The 12,607-nt window shown below is 34.2% G+C and overlaps 4 protein-coding genes and 1 long non-coding RNA gene across 6 annotated transcripts in view; 2 read left to right on the top strand and 3 right to left on the bottom strand.

Annotated features, from left to right (window-relative positions):
- The window catches only part of LOC105462970 (odorant receptor 4-like), a 6,953-nt gene extending 6,260 nt beyond the window's left edge, over positions 1-693 (bottom strand). The window contains exon 1 of the mRNA XM_011709921.1: positions 623-693. The gene's annotated coding sequence lies outside the window, so the exon portion shown is untranslated. The remainder of the gene's footprint in view (positions 1-622) is intronic.
- Positions 694-906: 213 nt separating this feature from the next.
- On the top strand, positions 907-3,500 carry LOC105462968 (cyclin-C). Its single transcript, XM_011709918.1, has 5 exons — positions 907-1,268; positions 1,351-1,457; positions 2,017-2,223; positions 2,336-2,587; positions 2,678-3,500. Exons 1-5 carry the CDS (start codon positions 1,237-1,239, stop codon positions 2,878-2,880), a joined length of 801 nt encoding a protein of 266 aa, XP_011708220.1. The 5' UTR covers positions 907-1,236; the 3' UTR covers positions 2,881-3,500.
- A 920-nt stretch (positions 3,501-4,420) lies between these two features.
- Positions 4,421-9,208, bottom strand: LOC105462966. Its single transcript, XM_011709916.1, has 8 exons — positions 7,967-9,208; positions 7,090-7,209; positions 6,876-6,993; positions 6,437-6,698; positions 5,509-5,652; positions 5,356-5,446; positions 5,141-5,277; positions 4,421-4,861 (listed from the first exon to the last, which is right to left on the bottom strand). The coding sequence occupies exons 1-8, from the start codon at positions 8,132-8,134 to the stop codon at positions 4,675-4,677; spliced, it is 1,227 nt and encodes a 408-aa protein (XP_011708218.1). The 5' UTR covers positions 8,135-9,208; the 3' UTR covers positions 4,421-4,674.
- Positions 6,684-7,144, top strand: LOC105462964. Of its 2 annotated transcripts, none has more exons than XR_976138.1 (3): positions 6,684-6,772; positions 6,908-6,984; positions 7,055-7,144. It is a non-coding gene; the product is annotated as an uncharacterized LOC105462964 (long non-coding RNA). The 2 variants fall into 2 exon arrangements; XR_976137.1 differs by having other exon boundaries at positions 6,684-6,802.
- A 158-nt stretch (positions 9,209-9,366) lies between the features above and the next one.
- On the bottom strand, positions 9,367-12,521 carry LOC105462967 (general transcription factor IIH subunit 4). The gene is made up of 7 exons (XM_011709917.1): positions 11,636-12,521; positions 11,032-11,156; positions 10,652-10,857; positions 10,387-10,560; positions 10,222-10,308; positions 9,941-10,156; positions 9,367-9,821 (listed from the first exon to the last, which is right to left on the bottom strand). The coding sequence occupies exons 1-7, from the start codon at positions 12,147-12,149 to the stop codon at positions 9,740-9,742; spliced, it is 1,404 nt and encodes a 467-aa protein (XP_011708219.1). The 5' UTR covers positions 12,150-12,521; the 3' UTR covers positions 9,367-9,739.
- Between the last annotated feature and the right edge of the window lie 86 nt (positions 12,522-12,607).

Here is a 12,607-nt window from a genome sequence, read left to right as displayed (position 1 = left end):
ATCTGATGTAAGTTTTACAACTTCAGAAAGTTGTCCGAGGTTAAATAAACCACGTATAAATCCCAGTTACTACAAGTAATGCCATTAATTCCTTGTAAACATAAGATTCAAGCTGATAAGCTCTGCACAAACCACTGGTCCAGAAGCAATTCACCAAATCCTTTTAAGATCCGTGCGGACGAAAAGACTTGTAATAAGATATTGTCACGTTCTACTATAATCTTATATCGTGATAGTATTACAAGTTTCTCCAAGCAACTTTAATAGCTCTTAATTCTTTTATATGCTATTTTAACTTTAACCTACCAATAAATAATGTGACATATATACACATATAATATATATATATATATATATATATATATATATATCTGTATTACATTTAAATTGTAGATTTATATTAAAAAATCGCATATAAAATATAATATGAATTTTATGAAATATTAAAGTAAATGTACATATATAAGGGCCTAATTACAGACAAATTTGCGTAGCTGCATGTGCACAAAGAAAATTCTCCAGTCACATTGCTATCATAAAGATGCACGTAAAATATATGATTGGATAAGTTTCTTTATGCATATATAATCATGCAGGTTTATCTGAATAGGCCATCACTTACATCGCTAATTTAATACAGGATCTTTTGATTGAATGGTTCAATGGCTCCATGGCTCCAGCCGCTCCAGGCACACTGCACCAGGCGTTGTGAACGGCTGTGATCAGTGATCAATTACAATGATCAAGACGCGGTTTTGATTTTGTCCGAATAGGCCTCGACGAATAGCACTCGGTTACCTCGTTACCTGATTGGTCGATCCAGTGAAGAGAGCACTGTGTTGGCTGTGGCCAATCGCGACGTGTCAAACGCTCCCCTCTCCGCACAGTGAGCCGCGAGCCTGGCCGGGCCTGGCGGCTGGCCGGCTGGCTGGCGGTGCTCGATTACTCCCCTTTTCGGGGGGGAATTAAAGTAGAGGTTACACAGGCATTTGCCGTGCATATGAGTGCCGAGAATTTTGATCTCGATGTAATATTTTTGTACAGAAAAATTAAGAAATCAAAAGACACCATTCGGTCCGTTGCTACGTTCATATTTCGTGAAAATACGAAGTAGATTTGGTGGGAAATCCGAGAAAGTAATTTCTACGTGCATTCAGCGTTCGACAGGATTTTTGAACAATTTAACACCAGCCAACGTGTCCCAAAAGTTTGCAGGCGGATAATTTAGTTATAGACATGGCCGGGAATTTTTGGCAGAGCTCGCATCAGTAAGTTTAGACCGTTTCGTGTAGCGGCGAAATCTCGACAAGCGAGTTTCGATTTTCACGAGATTTCTTGTCTTTTCCATAGCCAACAGTGGTTACTGGATAAACAGGATCTGATCAGGGAACGTCAGCATGATCTGTCAGTGCTTACGGAAGAGGAATATCAGAAAATATTTATTTTCTTTTCTAGCAGTAAGTTGAAATGATCCTCTCACACCTGATGGAGATTGACAAACTCATTCTAAAGTATAGGTACCTGTCAATTGATGGAACACCTTTGTGTCTATCTTATTGTTGATAGACACGTTTATTTTCGCAAATTATGATCCAATATCAATCAAAATACAAGTTCACATGAATAATTTTGAAATATATTGGATAACTTGTGAAATGTTTCACACACAGCGAAACTCTGCTTTGCTTTGTTTTCTTGTTTCTATTATAACGAAAATAAGTTCAGTGTACTTATCCATATTTCAATCGTCAATTATTAAATTCATTAAAGGAATTTTTTTTTCCCTTTTACTCCACCGGCCGGTGAATTATAGCGCCTTCAACCTTCTCGCAAGGTTACACAGCGCATTGCACTGCTTTACTACTTTAAATGAATTTAACATTTAACGAGGCTGTAATTGACCGTTTATGCATACAGAAATCTGTACCGCATTTTGTCACATAATTACTATTACAATTACAAAGCACACGTAATGTAATCTGTGTAATTATATCCATGTGTAAATCCTGTCACTAGTGATACAGATGATAGGTGAACAGTTAAAATTGAGGCAGCAAGTGGTAGCTACTGCGACAGTGTATTTTAAACGATTTTATGCTCGCAATAGCTTAAAATGCATAGACCCTCTATTATTAGCTCCTACTACAGTATTTCTGGCGTCGAAAGTAGAAGAGTTCGGAGTAATCTCTAATAGTAGACTGATATCGACAATGGGAAATGTAAGTAAGTTCCATGAAATATTACATTCGCTGTTACATCTCGTCGGGGATCAGTTATGCACCTAACGAAATGATGATTGTTTAATTTAACGTTGTGTCTATTTTTTTCCTTATAGTTAAGAACAAATTTAGTTACGCGTATTCGCAAGAATTTCCATATCGCACAAATCACATCTTGGAGTGCGAATTTTATCTTTTGGAACATTTGGACTGTTGTTTAATAGTATATCAACCGTACCGTCCTTTGTTAACATTAATTCAGGATATAGGACCAGACGACCAGCTACTTATGCTCGCGTGGCGTATTATTAATGACAGTCTGAGAACGGACGTATGTCTGTTATATCCACCTTATCAAATAGCTATTGGTAAGATCGAAATAATCGTGTTTTTTTTTTCATTTTCAATACTTTAACGTTACAAGAGAACTTAATGGTGATTTATATTTTTCTTTACAGGCTGTCTGCAAATAGCTTGTGTGATACTGCAAAAAGATCTCAAATCGTGGTTCGCAGAACTGAACGCAGATATGGAAAAGATACAAGAAATAGCGCGGTATATAATAAATTTGTATGAATTGTGGAAGAAGTATGACGAAAAGAACGAGATGCCAGCAATATTAGCTAAAATGCCAAAGCCAAAGGCAGCGCCGCAGCGTTGACAGCAAGCTCTCGACTCGCCGAACGTTTGGGACTCATGCTAATGCAGTGAAATGCTTCAACTGAAAAAAAATGTCCTTTTTTCCTCCCAATCGCTATCGGAGTTGACAACGAATATCATTCTGCATTTGTATCTGCGTAAAAAATTTTAATCCATACGTGAAGCTATGTTTTAAAATATTTGCAAATAATAAAATGCAGTATTATTTAACATTTCTGTATTCTGTTGCTCGATATAGTGTATGAGCGGAAATGGTACACTTAAATGACTATACAACTTGATTTAATGTTCATCTATCTGACTGAATGAACTATTAATTTATATTTCCATTTACATGCCATCTACATGTTTCATTAATTGTATACAATATTGTTGATTTAAATTATAAATATGTTACTTGCACCACAAAAAATATTCGAAACATTCTAATTAAATTTACTTCAAAAATGTGGTGTTTAGAAGATATTGAGTTAATGACTGTATTCCGATTGGAAATTTATTTATTGTATTATGTAAAAAATTTTAGTATGATAAATCAAATTGAATGAATTCTGAAAACAATTCCTTCCTCATTGTATAAATTTTATAATTGGAGTAGGAATAAAACAGACATTAAAAATATCTACATATTTACTTCATTTAATATTTGTTGCATTATCGAATCCTAGTCCAATCTGAAAGAGCTTTTGATTAAAAAGAAAAACTTATTGCTTCCGTAAAAAATTAATACAAATTATCTCGGACTTCTCGATATTTTTGTGCAGTCACGTTAGAAAGCATTATTGACGTAATTGAATAATTAATTTTTGATTACCAATAATTTCATACTTCTATACTATAAAACAAATCGGTTTTTTATATATTCGATCGGCGTCAATAATACAGGGAGCTTTGCCTATTTTCACTCTGATATTTTTTTATTGGCATTAAATATTTAAACAAACATTTATTACATAATTCTATGCAGTTATTTTAATAATGCCGATAGTTTTTATCAAGAATATATTAATTTATTCTTGTACTTACTGCTTGTTCGTCGGATTCTTTATCGCCTTCCCATTATTCCTCCGGAGTTTTGTTGACTTCTTTGAATTCAATCATTCTTTGTACGTTTTCACACTATGAAGATTGAAGCAAAATTTCTCTCAACATCTAATTTCGTCTGTCATTGTCATTAATCGTTGTTAATTAATTAACACAGAACTCTCGTATATTATTTTTCAAATTAACTTTTATCATTATTTCTGCTATTAAATTCATAAACAAAATTTATTGTTAGAAATTAAACTTGAAAATTAAATAATTCTCTCAATATGTGCGTCTTCTTCAGCTACGTCGAAGTTGAAGACAAAAAAATTATACACGTAAACGGTTCCTACATCACGTTACGTTCATATAAACAACTTCTTAACGATGAAATCGTTAAGATTTTATTTTGACAAGTCGGGCTTTTATTTTAAAAAATGATAACAATTATAACGTTATAATTGTAATGATAATAACTATCTCTTTGAATTTTTATTAACGCACGAACAGAAAAATAAATCTATAACAGATTTCAAAATACGTCTTCACTTTCATATGCAACTCGTCAATTTTTTTTAAATTTCATTTATCATTGCTGTACGATATAGAGTTACTTTTTACCGTGAAAAATCACTCAACTCACTAATTTTATCGTTCGATAATCCAACATAACATTGCTTTCCTTTTCCTTTAACCACAAATCACTGGAGCGACGAAAGGGCGGTGAAATAAGAAAAAGTTACTTTCATCACCTTAAAATTCAAATTGGCTACGTACTTCCATAATACTTATAGATACTGCACGAATTGGAAAGATTTCTTACCTTAACATAATTCTCTATCGACAGCACGTATATTTTGCCGGCCGTTAATGTACAAGGCACAAAAGCCCTGTAAAGCAATATGCTCAGCAACCGTACCGTTCTTCGCGACATTTTGTACCACAGCATGTTATATCTAACAACACAATAAGCCTATGCTAATGCATACTTTTTATACTAATATCTATATATGTTATTTTCGTATATCTCTAGTAAAATATTATTTTCGAATGTCTATTTTGATTGAAACATTTAAAATTTGAAGAGAACAAAAAACACGATTATAGTAAGAGTTAAACGCAGTATTAGAAAGGAAGAAGTTTTATTTAGATACTCTTTCTCGAAAAAAATCTATCTGCGTTTTCTTTGTTTTACTACGATCACATGGGTAGCTCAATTGGTGCGATATATTTACGCTTTGTGAAATATATCTGCGCTATGGTCCATTATCTCTTGGGCGGGGTAACTCAAAACGAAAAGATGCACGAAACCACCTAGTCCCATCGATACGAATTTGATCATCTCTTGCTTTTGATCCTTCAAAGACATTATCTGCAAGACAATTAAATTCTAAAGGGCACGAAAACAATTTCTAATCGGCAACGTATTTTAATACCGTTCCGCGCTCACTTGCATTCCGAGGAGAGTCATAATGATGAAATGCAGGAAGATCATCGAAAATGAATATAGTGCATAGAAAGACTCCAACAAATCGACATATCTGAAAGATATAAAAACAGATACATCGAATGCAAAATATCTTGCAAAAAATTCAAAACTCACGTAAGGCTCAGTTGATGTTTCCGTAAGAGAAGCACCAGTTCGCGATAGATCTCGTCATCGTAATCTTTGCGCTTATTACAAATTACGTCCTTAAAATTGTTTTTCTTTACACTTGTCATCGAGGTCAGATTTTCTAGCCGATGCCTTTGAAAAACGATTGAAATTTTATCTATACGAATATTTAAAGAAGAAAAAATATTCTTTTATATTAAGTCTACTAAGTTCTATCTTTATGCAGTTTTCTGTTTTAAATCCTTGTAACTCGGGTCTTAATCAAAATGTTTAAACTGCAATTGGAAATTAAAGAATAAAAAGAATCGCTCTCTTTCTGAAAATTTACTCGGAGTGAGACGTCTAAAAAAAAATGTAAGAATTGAAAAGGGAAATAAAAAAAAAGTGATCCCTGCCTTTCTTGACAAATTTTCAACTAATAAATGATCTCGTCTGACTTTTTGAATATATAATCGATATAACTTTGATCAATAATAATTATATCGATTTATTTTATTTAAAAAGATAGATAAAATCATTATAGTTAATTGCCTGTACAAAGGCAGAGGAATCATTTATTTTTTTTACCCTCACTTTTAATCTTTATATCTATCAAAAAATTAATTTTTAATTATTAATAATTTCATACTTCTATACTACGAAACAGATCGTTTTTTTTTTGTATATTCGATCAGCATCAGTAATACAGGGAACTTTGAATATTTTCGCTCTGATCTTTTTTTATTCTTTTTCTAGGCCTTATCGCCTACTATAGATTTTTGGAAAGAGAGGATCTCCTTTTATCCTTAAATGTCAACACAATTCAAAAATTTTGATTAGGACTCGAGTAACAAAGTTTAAAATTAGGAAAGGTCGTAAGGATCTTAATGGGTTAAATAAAAGTTTGTCAGAAAAATAAGTGTTACAAGTACGATACCCGATAGAGGCAAACAGACCGCACGCGTGCAGCGTGAACATCAGATAGCTTGTATCGACTATTACCATGGCTGTCATAGACAATACAGTTAACGTGTACGAGTGGAATAATACAGGATAGAAATACTCGTCCCTGTCGAAGCTGTAGTCGATATCGAATAGATATATGCGAGGGCGCGATGTATTGAGAGGCATGAGGAGATCCAATAATTGCGGCATTAGCGGCATCAGCATGAAAATACTCATTAACGAATAAATCATAACTGCAACTCGAATTATTATTACGATGTATAAACGCACAAACGAACAAACGATCGAGCCGCGTCATTTAGATCAGGTGCATTTGCAATTCACGTATACGGTAAAAGTAAGATCGAGTGCGATACGTGACGCGTGACGAGCCGGCGTTATAAGCCGCAAGTGACTTATCTCATTATTACCGGCGTAAATTATCGTCATTTTTCTTCCTAAGATAGCGTACTCCTCCATAGCTTTTACCTCCAAGGAATGCGTGAAGATGCGCCAATGATAATTGATGAGCGACAATAGGTATTCTATCTAAGGATGGATGATTGAAACAATTAATTGGCGGTTTACATCTTGCGGTTCTTTTTTTAAGGACCCAAGCGAAATTGCAGCCCCGCGAAATCTTACGTTTTTATTTTTGAGGACCACAAGAAATATTTTAATGTAACCGCCGATTGAAAGCAGCACTATGATGAAGCATTCGCAGTCCTCCATCAGCTTATGCCATATTTCCGTCATTCGTACAAACTGAAAATCGGCGATAATTATTGCGAACACCTCTGCGCATCTTCAACGTTTCACCTACCTGTATCAAGAGCAATGTAAATAGCCGATCTGAATAATTTAAAAAAAAATCGCGATGAAATACGATGAATATGTTATTTTTTACTTAAATATTTTTTATAACTCTGAAATATGAGATATATAAAGGTTGTTTTAGATCAACCGCACTTTCCTTATATTTTGAGCAATTATAAAATAATTTGTTTTTTCTTAAAAAAATATATAAAAAATAAATTTTAAGTTCGAAACAATTAGAATTGAAAAATTCTCTGAAAAAATTAACTATAATTAAAAATTGTATGTAAATTATTATAATATCGTTACAAACGATTATTTAATTATTTACTTTGGGGATTAATTACTTTCTTACAATTAATTATTTATTAGACAAATAATATCATGAGAAGATATACGTTTTGGATATTTATGGGAAAATTTTCATATTTTATCTAGATTTTTAAAAAATAAATTAAATTTCTTTAGATTTTATAAGTTTTCTTCGAAAATTATAGAATAGAATTATAAAATTTTAGAAAATTGTAGAAATCTTAGAATATTTCAGAATTCAAATATAAATAAAATCCTAGAAAAGATATGGATTTCTCAGCACTTGTGAAAAGCATCTTCACATAAACATATTCTTCTCTCTTTCTCTCGCAAATTTTATTCGCACGATGTTAATTTTTATAGGACTACATAAAAAAAAACGGCGGGAATTTACCTCAAGAAAACCGATGCTGAAAATTACAGTTGTTGTTAAGGTCGGCAACGCTATCTTCTTGAATGTACTTTGCGTCGGCCAAGTGCCCATTTTCGACATGAGGATCTTGTTAACATTGTAGTAGTGCTTCACAGTCAATTGCATCTTCCCGACTCGGTTTTGCGTCATGGATGTCTCCCTCAAGATCCAGCTGATATTTTCCGGACGATACCCATATCCCGATACTATACTGTGCGTATCCCCTAATAACGTGCTACGTCTATGCTAACGTTGCCTGCGATAATCACAGGTTGTCGGGAAACGCAATACGCATGCCGCGCCCCATCATTTTCTATTCATCATTGTTAGAGAGAGGTAAAAAAAGATGTCGCAGAAATTATACTTCGCAAAACGTCAATCGCCGCGGTGACACACGATACTCGTCCATATGTCTCCCGCCCATGACTCGCGTTGCGTAGGAGTATTATGTTTTTTTTATATTCTTTTTTCCTCTGGCAATACCGTATAATTTTTCATGCAAATAGTGGTCGATAAGCGTGGCAGGGAAGCGACACGAAGGACTGCGCGACATGAGCTAAATAAATTACTACGAAAAAATGGCAAATGTCTATGAAGGTTCGCGTAACACGAGGGGATACATGCCATTCAAAAACTGATTGATCTTTTTTTTTTTAATTTACAAGAGTTTCGTGTCGAATGTTGCTATGGATTGGTTTATGTGACTGCCGCCGCGATTTAACAGAAATGTTCGCTCAGCAGTAAGGCAGTTCATATATCTATACACAATTAAACGTCGAAGCTTGTATTTGAATTATATGTATGTATAATAAAATATTTTTATTTTTCGTTTGTGTACTCTACAAAAAAATAAATTGCAACACAAAATCTGAAATTGTAAATTTTGACATTAAGATGCGTTATTGTCGTCCAGAAAATATTGCCTTTTTCGTGTTTTAAATTATTGATCAGATTATTTTACGCAGATTGATATGTGCTGGTTAATTTAATCTACAATTAATTCAACCAACAGAATTGTCTAAAATTTTAAATAAAATTTCTCAATACATAATTAGTTGTCGCTAATCTTTTTCCTATATGTTAACAATAAAAAATTAATAATTTTATTTATGTCAACGAAATAATAAGAATGATAAGTGAATCGGAGTTTAAAATTACCTTAATCCAACTTCACTATTTGATAAATGTATAATAAACTCGATTTATATCAATTTATATTTTTATCTACACGCCTAATTTCCTATATAAAAAAAATTAACTATTGATTTAAATTATAAATGTTATTTGCATAAAAACTACTAATCCAAAATGCGAATATCTCAAATGTATTTAATTTACTTTAGAAATGTGGTGTTGAAAAGATATAAAGGTTGACGGCTGTATTTCGATGAAAAATTTATTTATTATAATGTAAAAAATTGCAACAGATTTTAATAGAATAGTTTGAATTGGCAAATTCTGAATGATTCTTGATTTCCTCGTTGTGTAAATTTTATATAATTGGAGTAGGAAAACAGACAATATTAAATATATAAAAACTTACTTAATTGAATATCACACTTGCATTATCAAAACCTAGTCCGACCTGAGAGAGCTTAGACATCAATTAAAAAGAAAACATTATTTCTCCAATCTGTGTCAAGGATGCCTCTCCAGTTTTTCTAGGCACTTTTTTAGAACAAGATCTTTCGTAATTAATCAGGAAACATAACAACATACACTGAATGATTAGAACTAAATCTTGTTAATTGAATATTAACTCGAGCCTTTTGAGTATCGTTTCCAAAACTTTTTTACATCATCGTGACCGGCTTTGGTAACCACCATGGTTCTCTTCCTACAAGATAAAGAATATATTTTATCATTAATTGTAACACTTGTCACGAAATTTTTCAGCGTAAATTATATGTGTAATAAATATTTCATACAACATTTGTGTTTTAACATAACAATTACCTTTCACTTTGCCAAATTAATACTCCGGTTGAGACCGCGTGATCCCTAAGAACCTCGAAGTCGGTCTGAGATAGAAATTGACTATACAGAACTCCTTCGCTGAACGAAAATCTATTTCTCTCGTTTTCCCACAACTTAATTTGGTCTACAATAGTAGGTGGTAATATAGGCGGCCCTGCTTCTATCATCTTACTATGTGCATGTTGCTGCAAATAGCTGTTGATATGAGAAAATATGTAGTACACATAAAACAATATTTTTATTTAAATCATTAAACATACCCTACTATTTGCGAAGCAGTTATTCCACTCTTCAATGCTTGTCTTACGGAATCTCTTGTCAATATTGATACAACTAAATTTGGAAACCTACACACAGAATAAAATATAATAATAATTGTTTATTTAAATTTTTTAATATACATCTCGTACATATGTTGCGCTTACCTATACAACATTTCGCAGAAAAGTCCGAGCAGTGCGACTTGCAAGTTTGAATTTGTATAAGCGTAAACTCGATAATTCGTTTCCACAACTATATACCCTTCCTTGTCTGTGTCTCTGGTCAAAGGTTTATTTTCGCCAGTAGCGATGTTTAACGCTAATCGAGTTGGATAAAACCTTGCAACACAGAATATTAACAAGGATATCAGTAGATTGAATTATCTTGCACAATTAACACGCATCATATTTTATCTATATATATATTTACCTTCCTGCTTTGCGTTTTCGTTGGTACACAAGTCCGAATTCTCTTAAATGTTGCAAAAATGTCAAAAGTCCCTCGGACATACCTTCGGTACTATAATCTTTACCAAGGGTGGAAAAATTTAATTGAAACAGGAAGGTAAGGCATTCTACTAAATCCAGACCACGCGCCTCAATTGTGTCAAGATATTGTAGAATAAAATACCATACCTACAGAAAGAAAATATTTGTGATGTATAAAACCGCGTATAAAGCAACGTGTGTAAAAAGAGATTGTTCATTGTATTAATATTATGAGTATGTAATAATTAGGTACATTCTAAACATGAAAATATATCTCTAGCATGGCAAAGAAAATATCTCTGATATAGAACTGACAATTACCTGCGAGGCTGTGTCTAAAAGCAAAAATTGAAAACCAGCTTGTGTTATAACTGGGCTTCCATCAGCTTCGTCTCTCTTCATTAAACCAGCATGTAGAAGTATTCTTACAGCATCGGCAGATATGCCTAACGCAACATTTTAAAATATATTAAATGTCTTATAGTCTTATAATAGACATATAAGATAATAGATATTTGCAATTTATTGCAAATTTTATGTACAAAATATGACTAAATTATAAAATACTGCAAAACAAGAATGTACCTCGGAAACAAGTTCCATTCGAATGAAAACTACTTAAAGTACTTGAAGTACAATTACATATATTTTTTATTTACGTATGCACAGCATGTCGGCATAAAATTTCAAAATTGTCATGAAAGACAGCCGTGAATTTATTTGTTTCGAGAAACTTCTTGTCAGAGATTGAGACGTTCTTTTTACAAAAAATTGTATATGTATACCTAAAGACAACAGTTCATTCTAAGTTTGCAATAAATATAGAAACGCACGTGAAAATTTTGCGTAGCATCATTTATATAACAAGCTCTACCTTAGTGCAGTCACACGATATGTTTTCAAGATGTCTTGAGAAATCTCTTACCCTCCTGCTGCTGGGAGCCGACCATGTAGTGTAAGACGCACTCCCACCTTTCCAACGCGTAAGAATCCAGGAAGGCGACGTCTCGCGGTTTGCTGTCGGTTTCCAGCTGATTGGACATGGTCCACGGCTTGCCGCCGCCCAGCAGCACGATCTTCAAGTTCTTCTTGAAGGTGTTGTTCAGGATCCAGCCCGGCAGCCCGCCGGGTATGGACGCCTCCTTCCACACGTACAGATCGTTCAGGACCTGCACCACCTTCTGGTGCTCCTCGAAGTAGAGCTTGGAGCACCAGGAGGCTATGACCGCCTGCGGCACCGGCTGCTCGACGAACAGCAGCCTCATGACGTAGTGCTTGGCGATGAGCGGCAGCTCGCGGAACACGGCCAGGCATATAGGCGGCCTGTGGTACAGCTTGTTCAAAGTGTCGGCGGTGCGCGACTTTAAATACTCCTGCAGGTTCTTGCACTGCAGGCCGCTCGGCCGCAACAAGTTCTTGCCGCTCGTCACGGTGGACATGTTGTCGTCTTTCGAATTGTCACCGTGCCAATCTCAACGCGCGGACAATCCCACGGCAATGCAATCACGCTGCGATTTCATTCTTTACATTGTTTGTTGTGTATTTAATACACAACAAAGGTAGGAGAGATATCGGTTGTTTCGAACAAAATTTGTGTGTGACAAATATTATTTTCGCCGCGAATAAACGCTGTCAAGCTTACTTTGTATTCGATCCTTCGAACATTTTACCACATTTCACTTGGCGTGATATTATTTATCACAAAATTATCCCTCATTGCACTCGGCGACTTATTCCAGTTTACACTTGTGCCGGGACAAATATACTTATAAAAAAACACAGAGAGAAGAACGAAACAGAGGAGAAACTGGCGTGACTGGCATGTAGTGCCCTCTGTGCGCGCGATTGCAGTATTATTAAAACGTTTTCATGATGATAAACGAGAACATCATGATGC

This window comes from Wasmannia auropunctata, unplaced genomic scaffold (assembly GCF_000956235.1).
Source record: "Wasmannia auropunctata unplaced genomic scaffold, wasmannia.A_1.0 LD336092.1, whole genome shotgun sequence".
In the NCBI taxonomy this organism is placed as follows: domain Eukaryota; kingdom Metazoa; phylum Arthropoda; class Insecta; order Hymenoptera; family Formicidae; genus Wasmannia; species Wasmannia auropunctata.
This window is presented reverse-complemented; position numbering and strand designations above follow the sequence as displayed.

Excerpts from the sequence above, each read along its gene's own strand:
- LOC105462968 (XM_011709918.1), top strand. The coding sequence starts at position 1,237 with ATGGCCGGGAATTTTTGGCAGAGCTCGCATCA. Across the intron at positions 1,458-2,016 it reads ATTTATTTTCTTTTCTAGCA|TGATACAGATGATAGGTGAA; the intron begins GTAAGTTGAAAT and ends TCCTGTCACTAG. Across the intron at positions 2,588-2,677 it reads ACCTTATCAAATAGCTATTG|GCTGTCTGCAAATAGCTTGT; the intron begins GTAAGATCGAAA and ends TTTTCTTTACAG.
- LOC105462967 (XM_011709917.1), bottom strand. The coding sequence starts at position 12,149 with ATGTCCACCGTGACGAGCGGCAAGAACTTGTTGCGGCCGAGCGGCCTG. Across the intron at positions 10,858-11,031 it reads TTTTAGACACAGCCTCGCAG|GTATGGTATTTTATTCTACA; the intron begins GTAATTGTCAGT and ends TTCTTTCTGTAG. Across the intron at positions 9,822-9,940 it reads TTAATTTGGCAAAGTGAAAG|GAAGAGAACCATGGTGGTTA; the intron begins GTAATTGTTATG and ends TTTATCTTGTAG.
- LOC105462966 (XM_011709916.1), bottom strand. The coding sequence starts at position 8,134 with ATGACGCAAAACCGAGTCGGGAAGATGCAATTGACTGTGAAGCACTAC. Across the intron at positions 5,447-5,508 it reads AAACATCAACTGAGCCTTAC|ATATGTCGATTTGTTGGAGT; the intron begins GTGAGTTTTGAA and ends TATATCTTTCAG. Across the intron at positions 4,862-5,140 it reads GCAGATATATTTCACAAAGC|ATATAACATGCTGTGGTACA; the intron begins GTAAATATATCG and ends TTGTGTTGTTAG.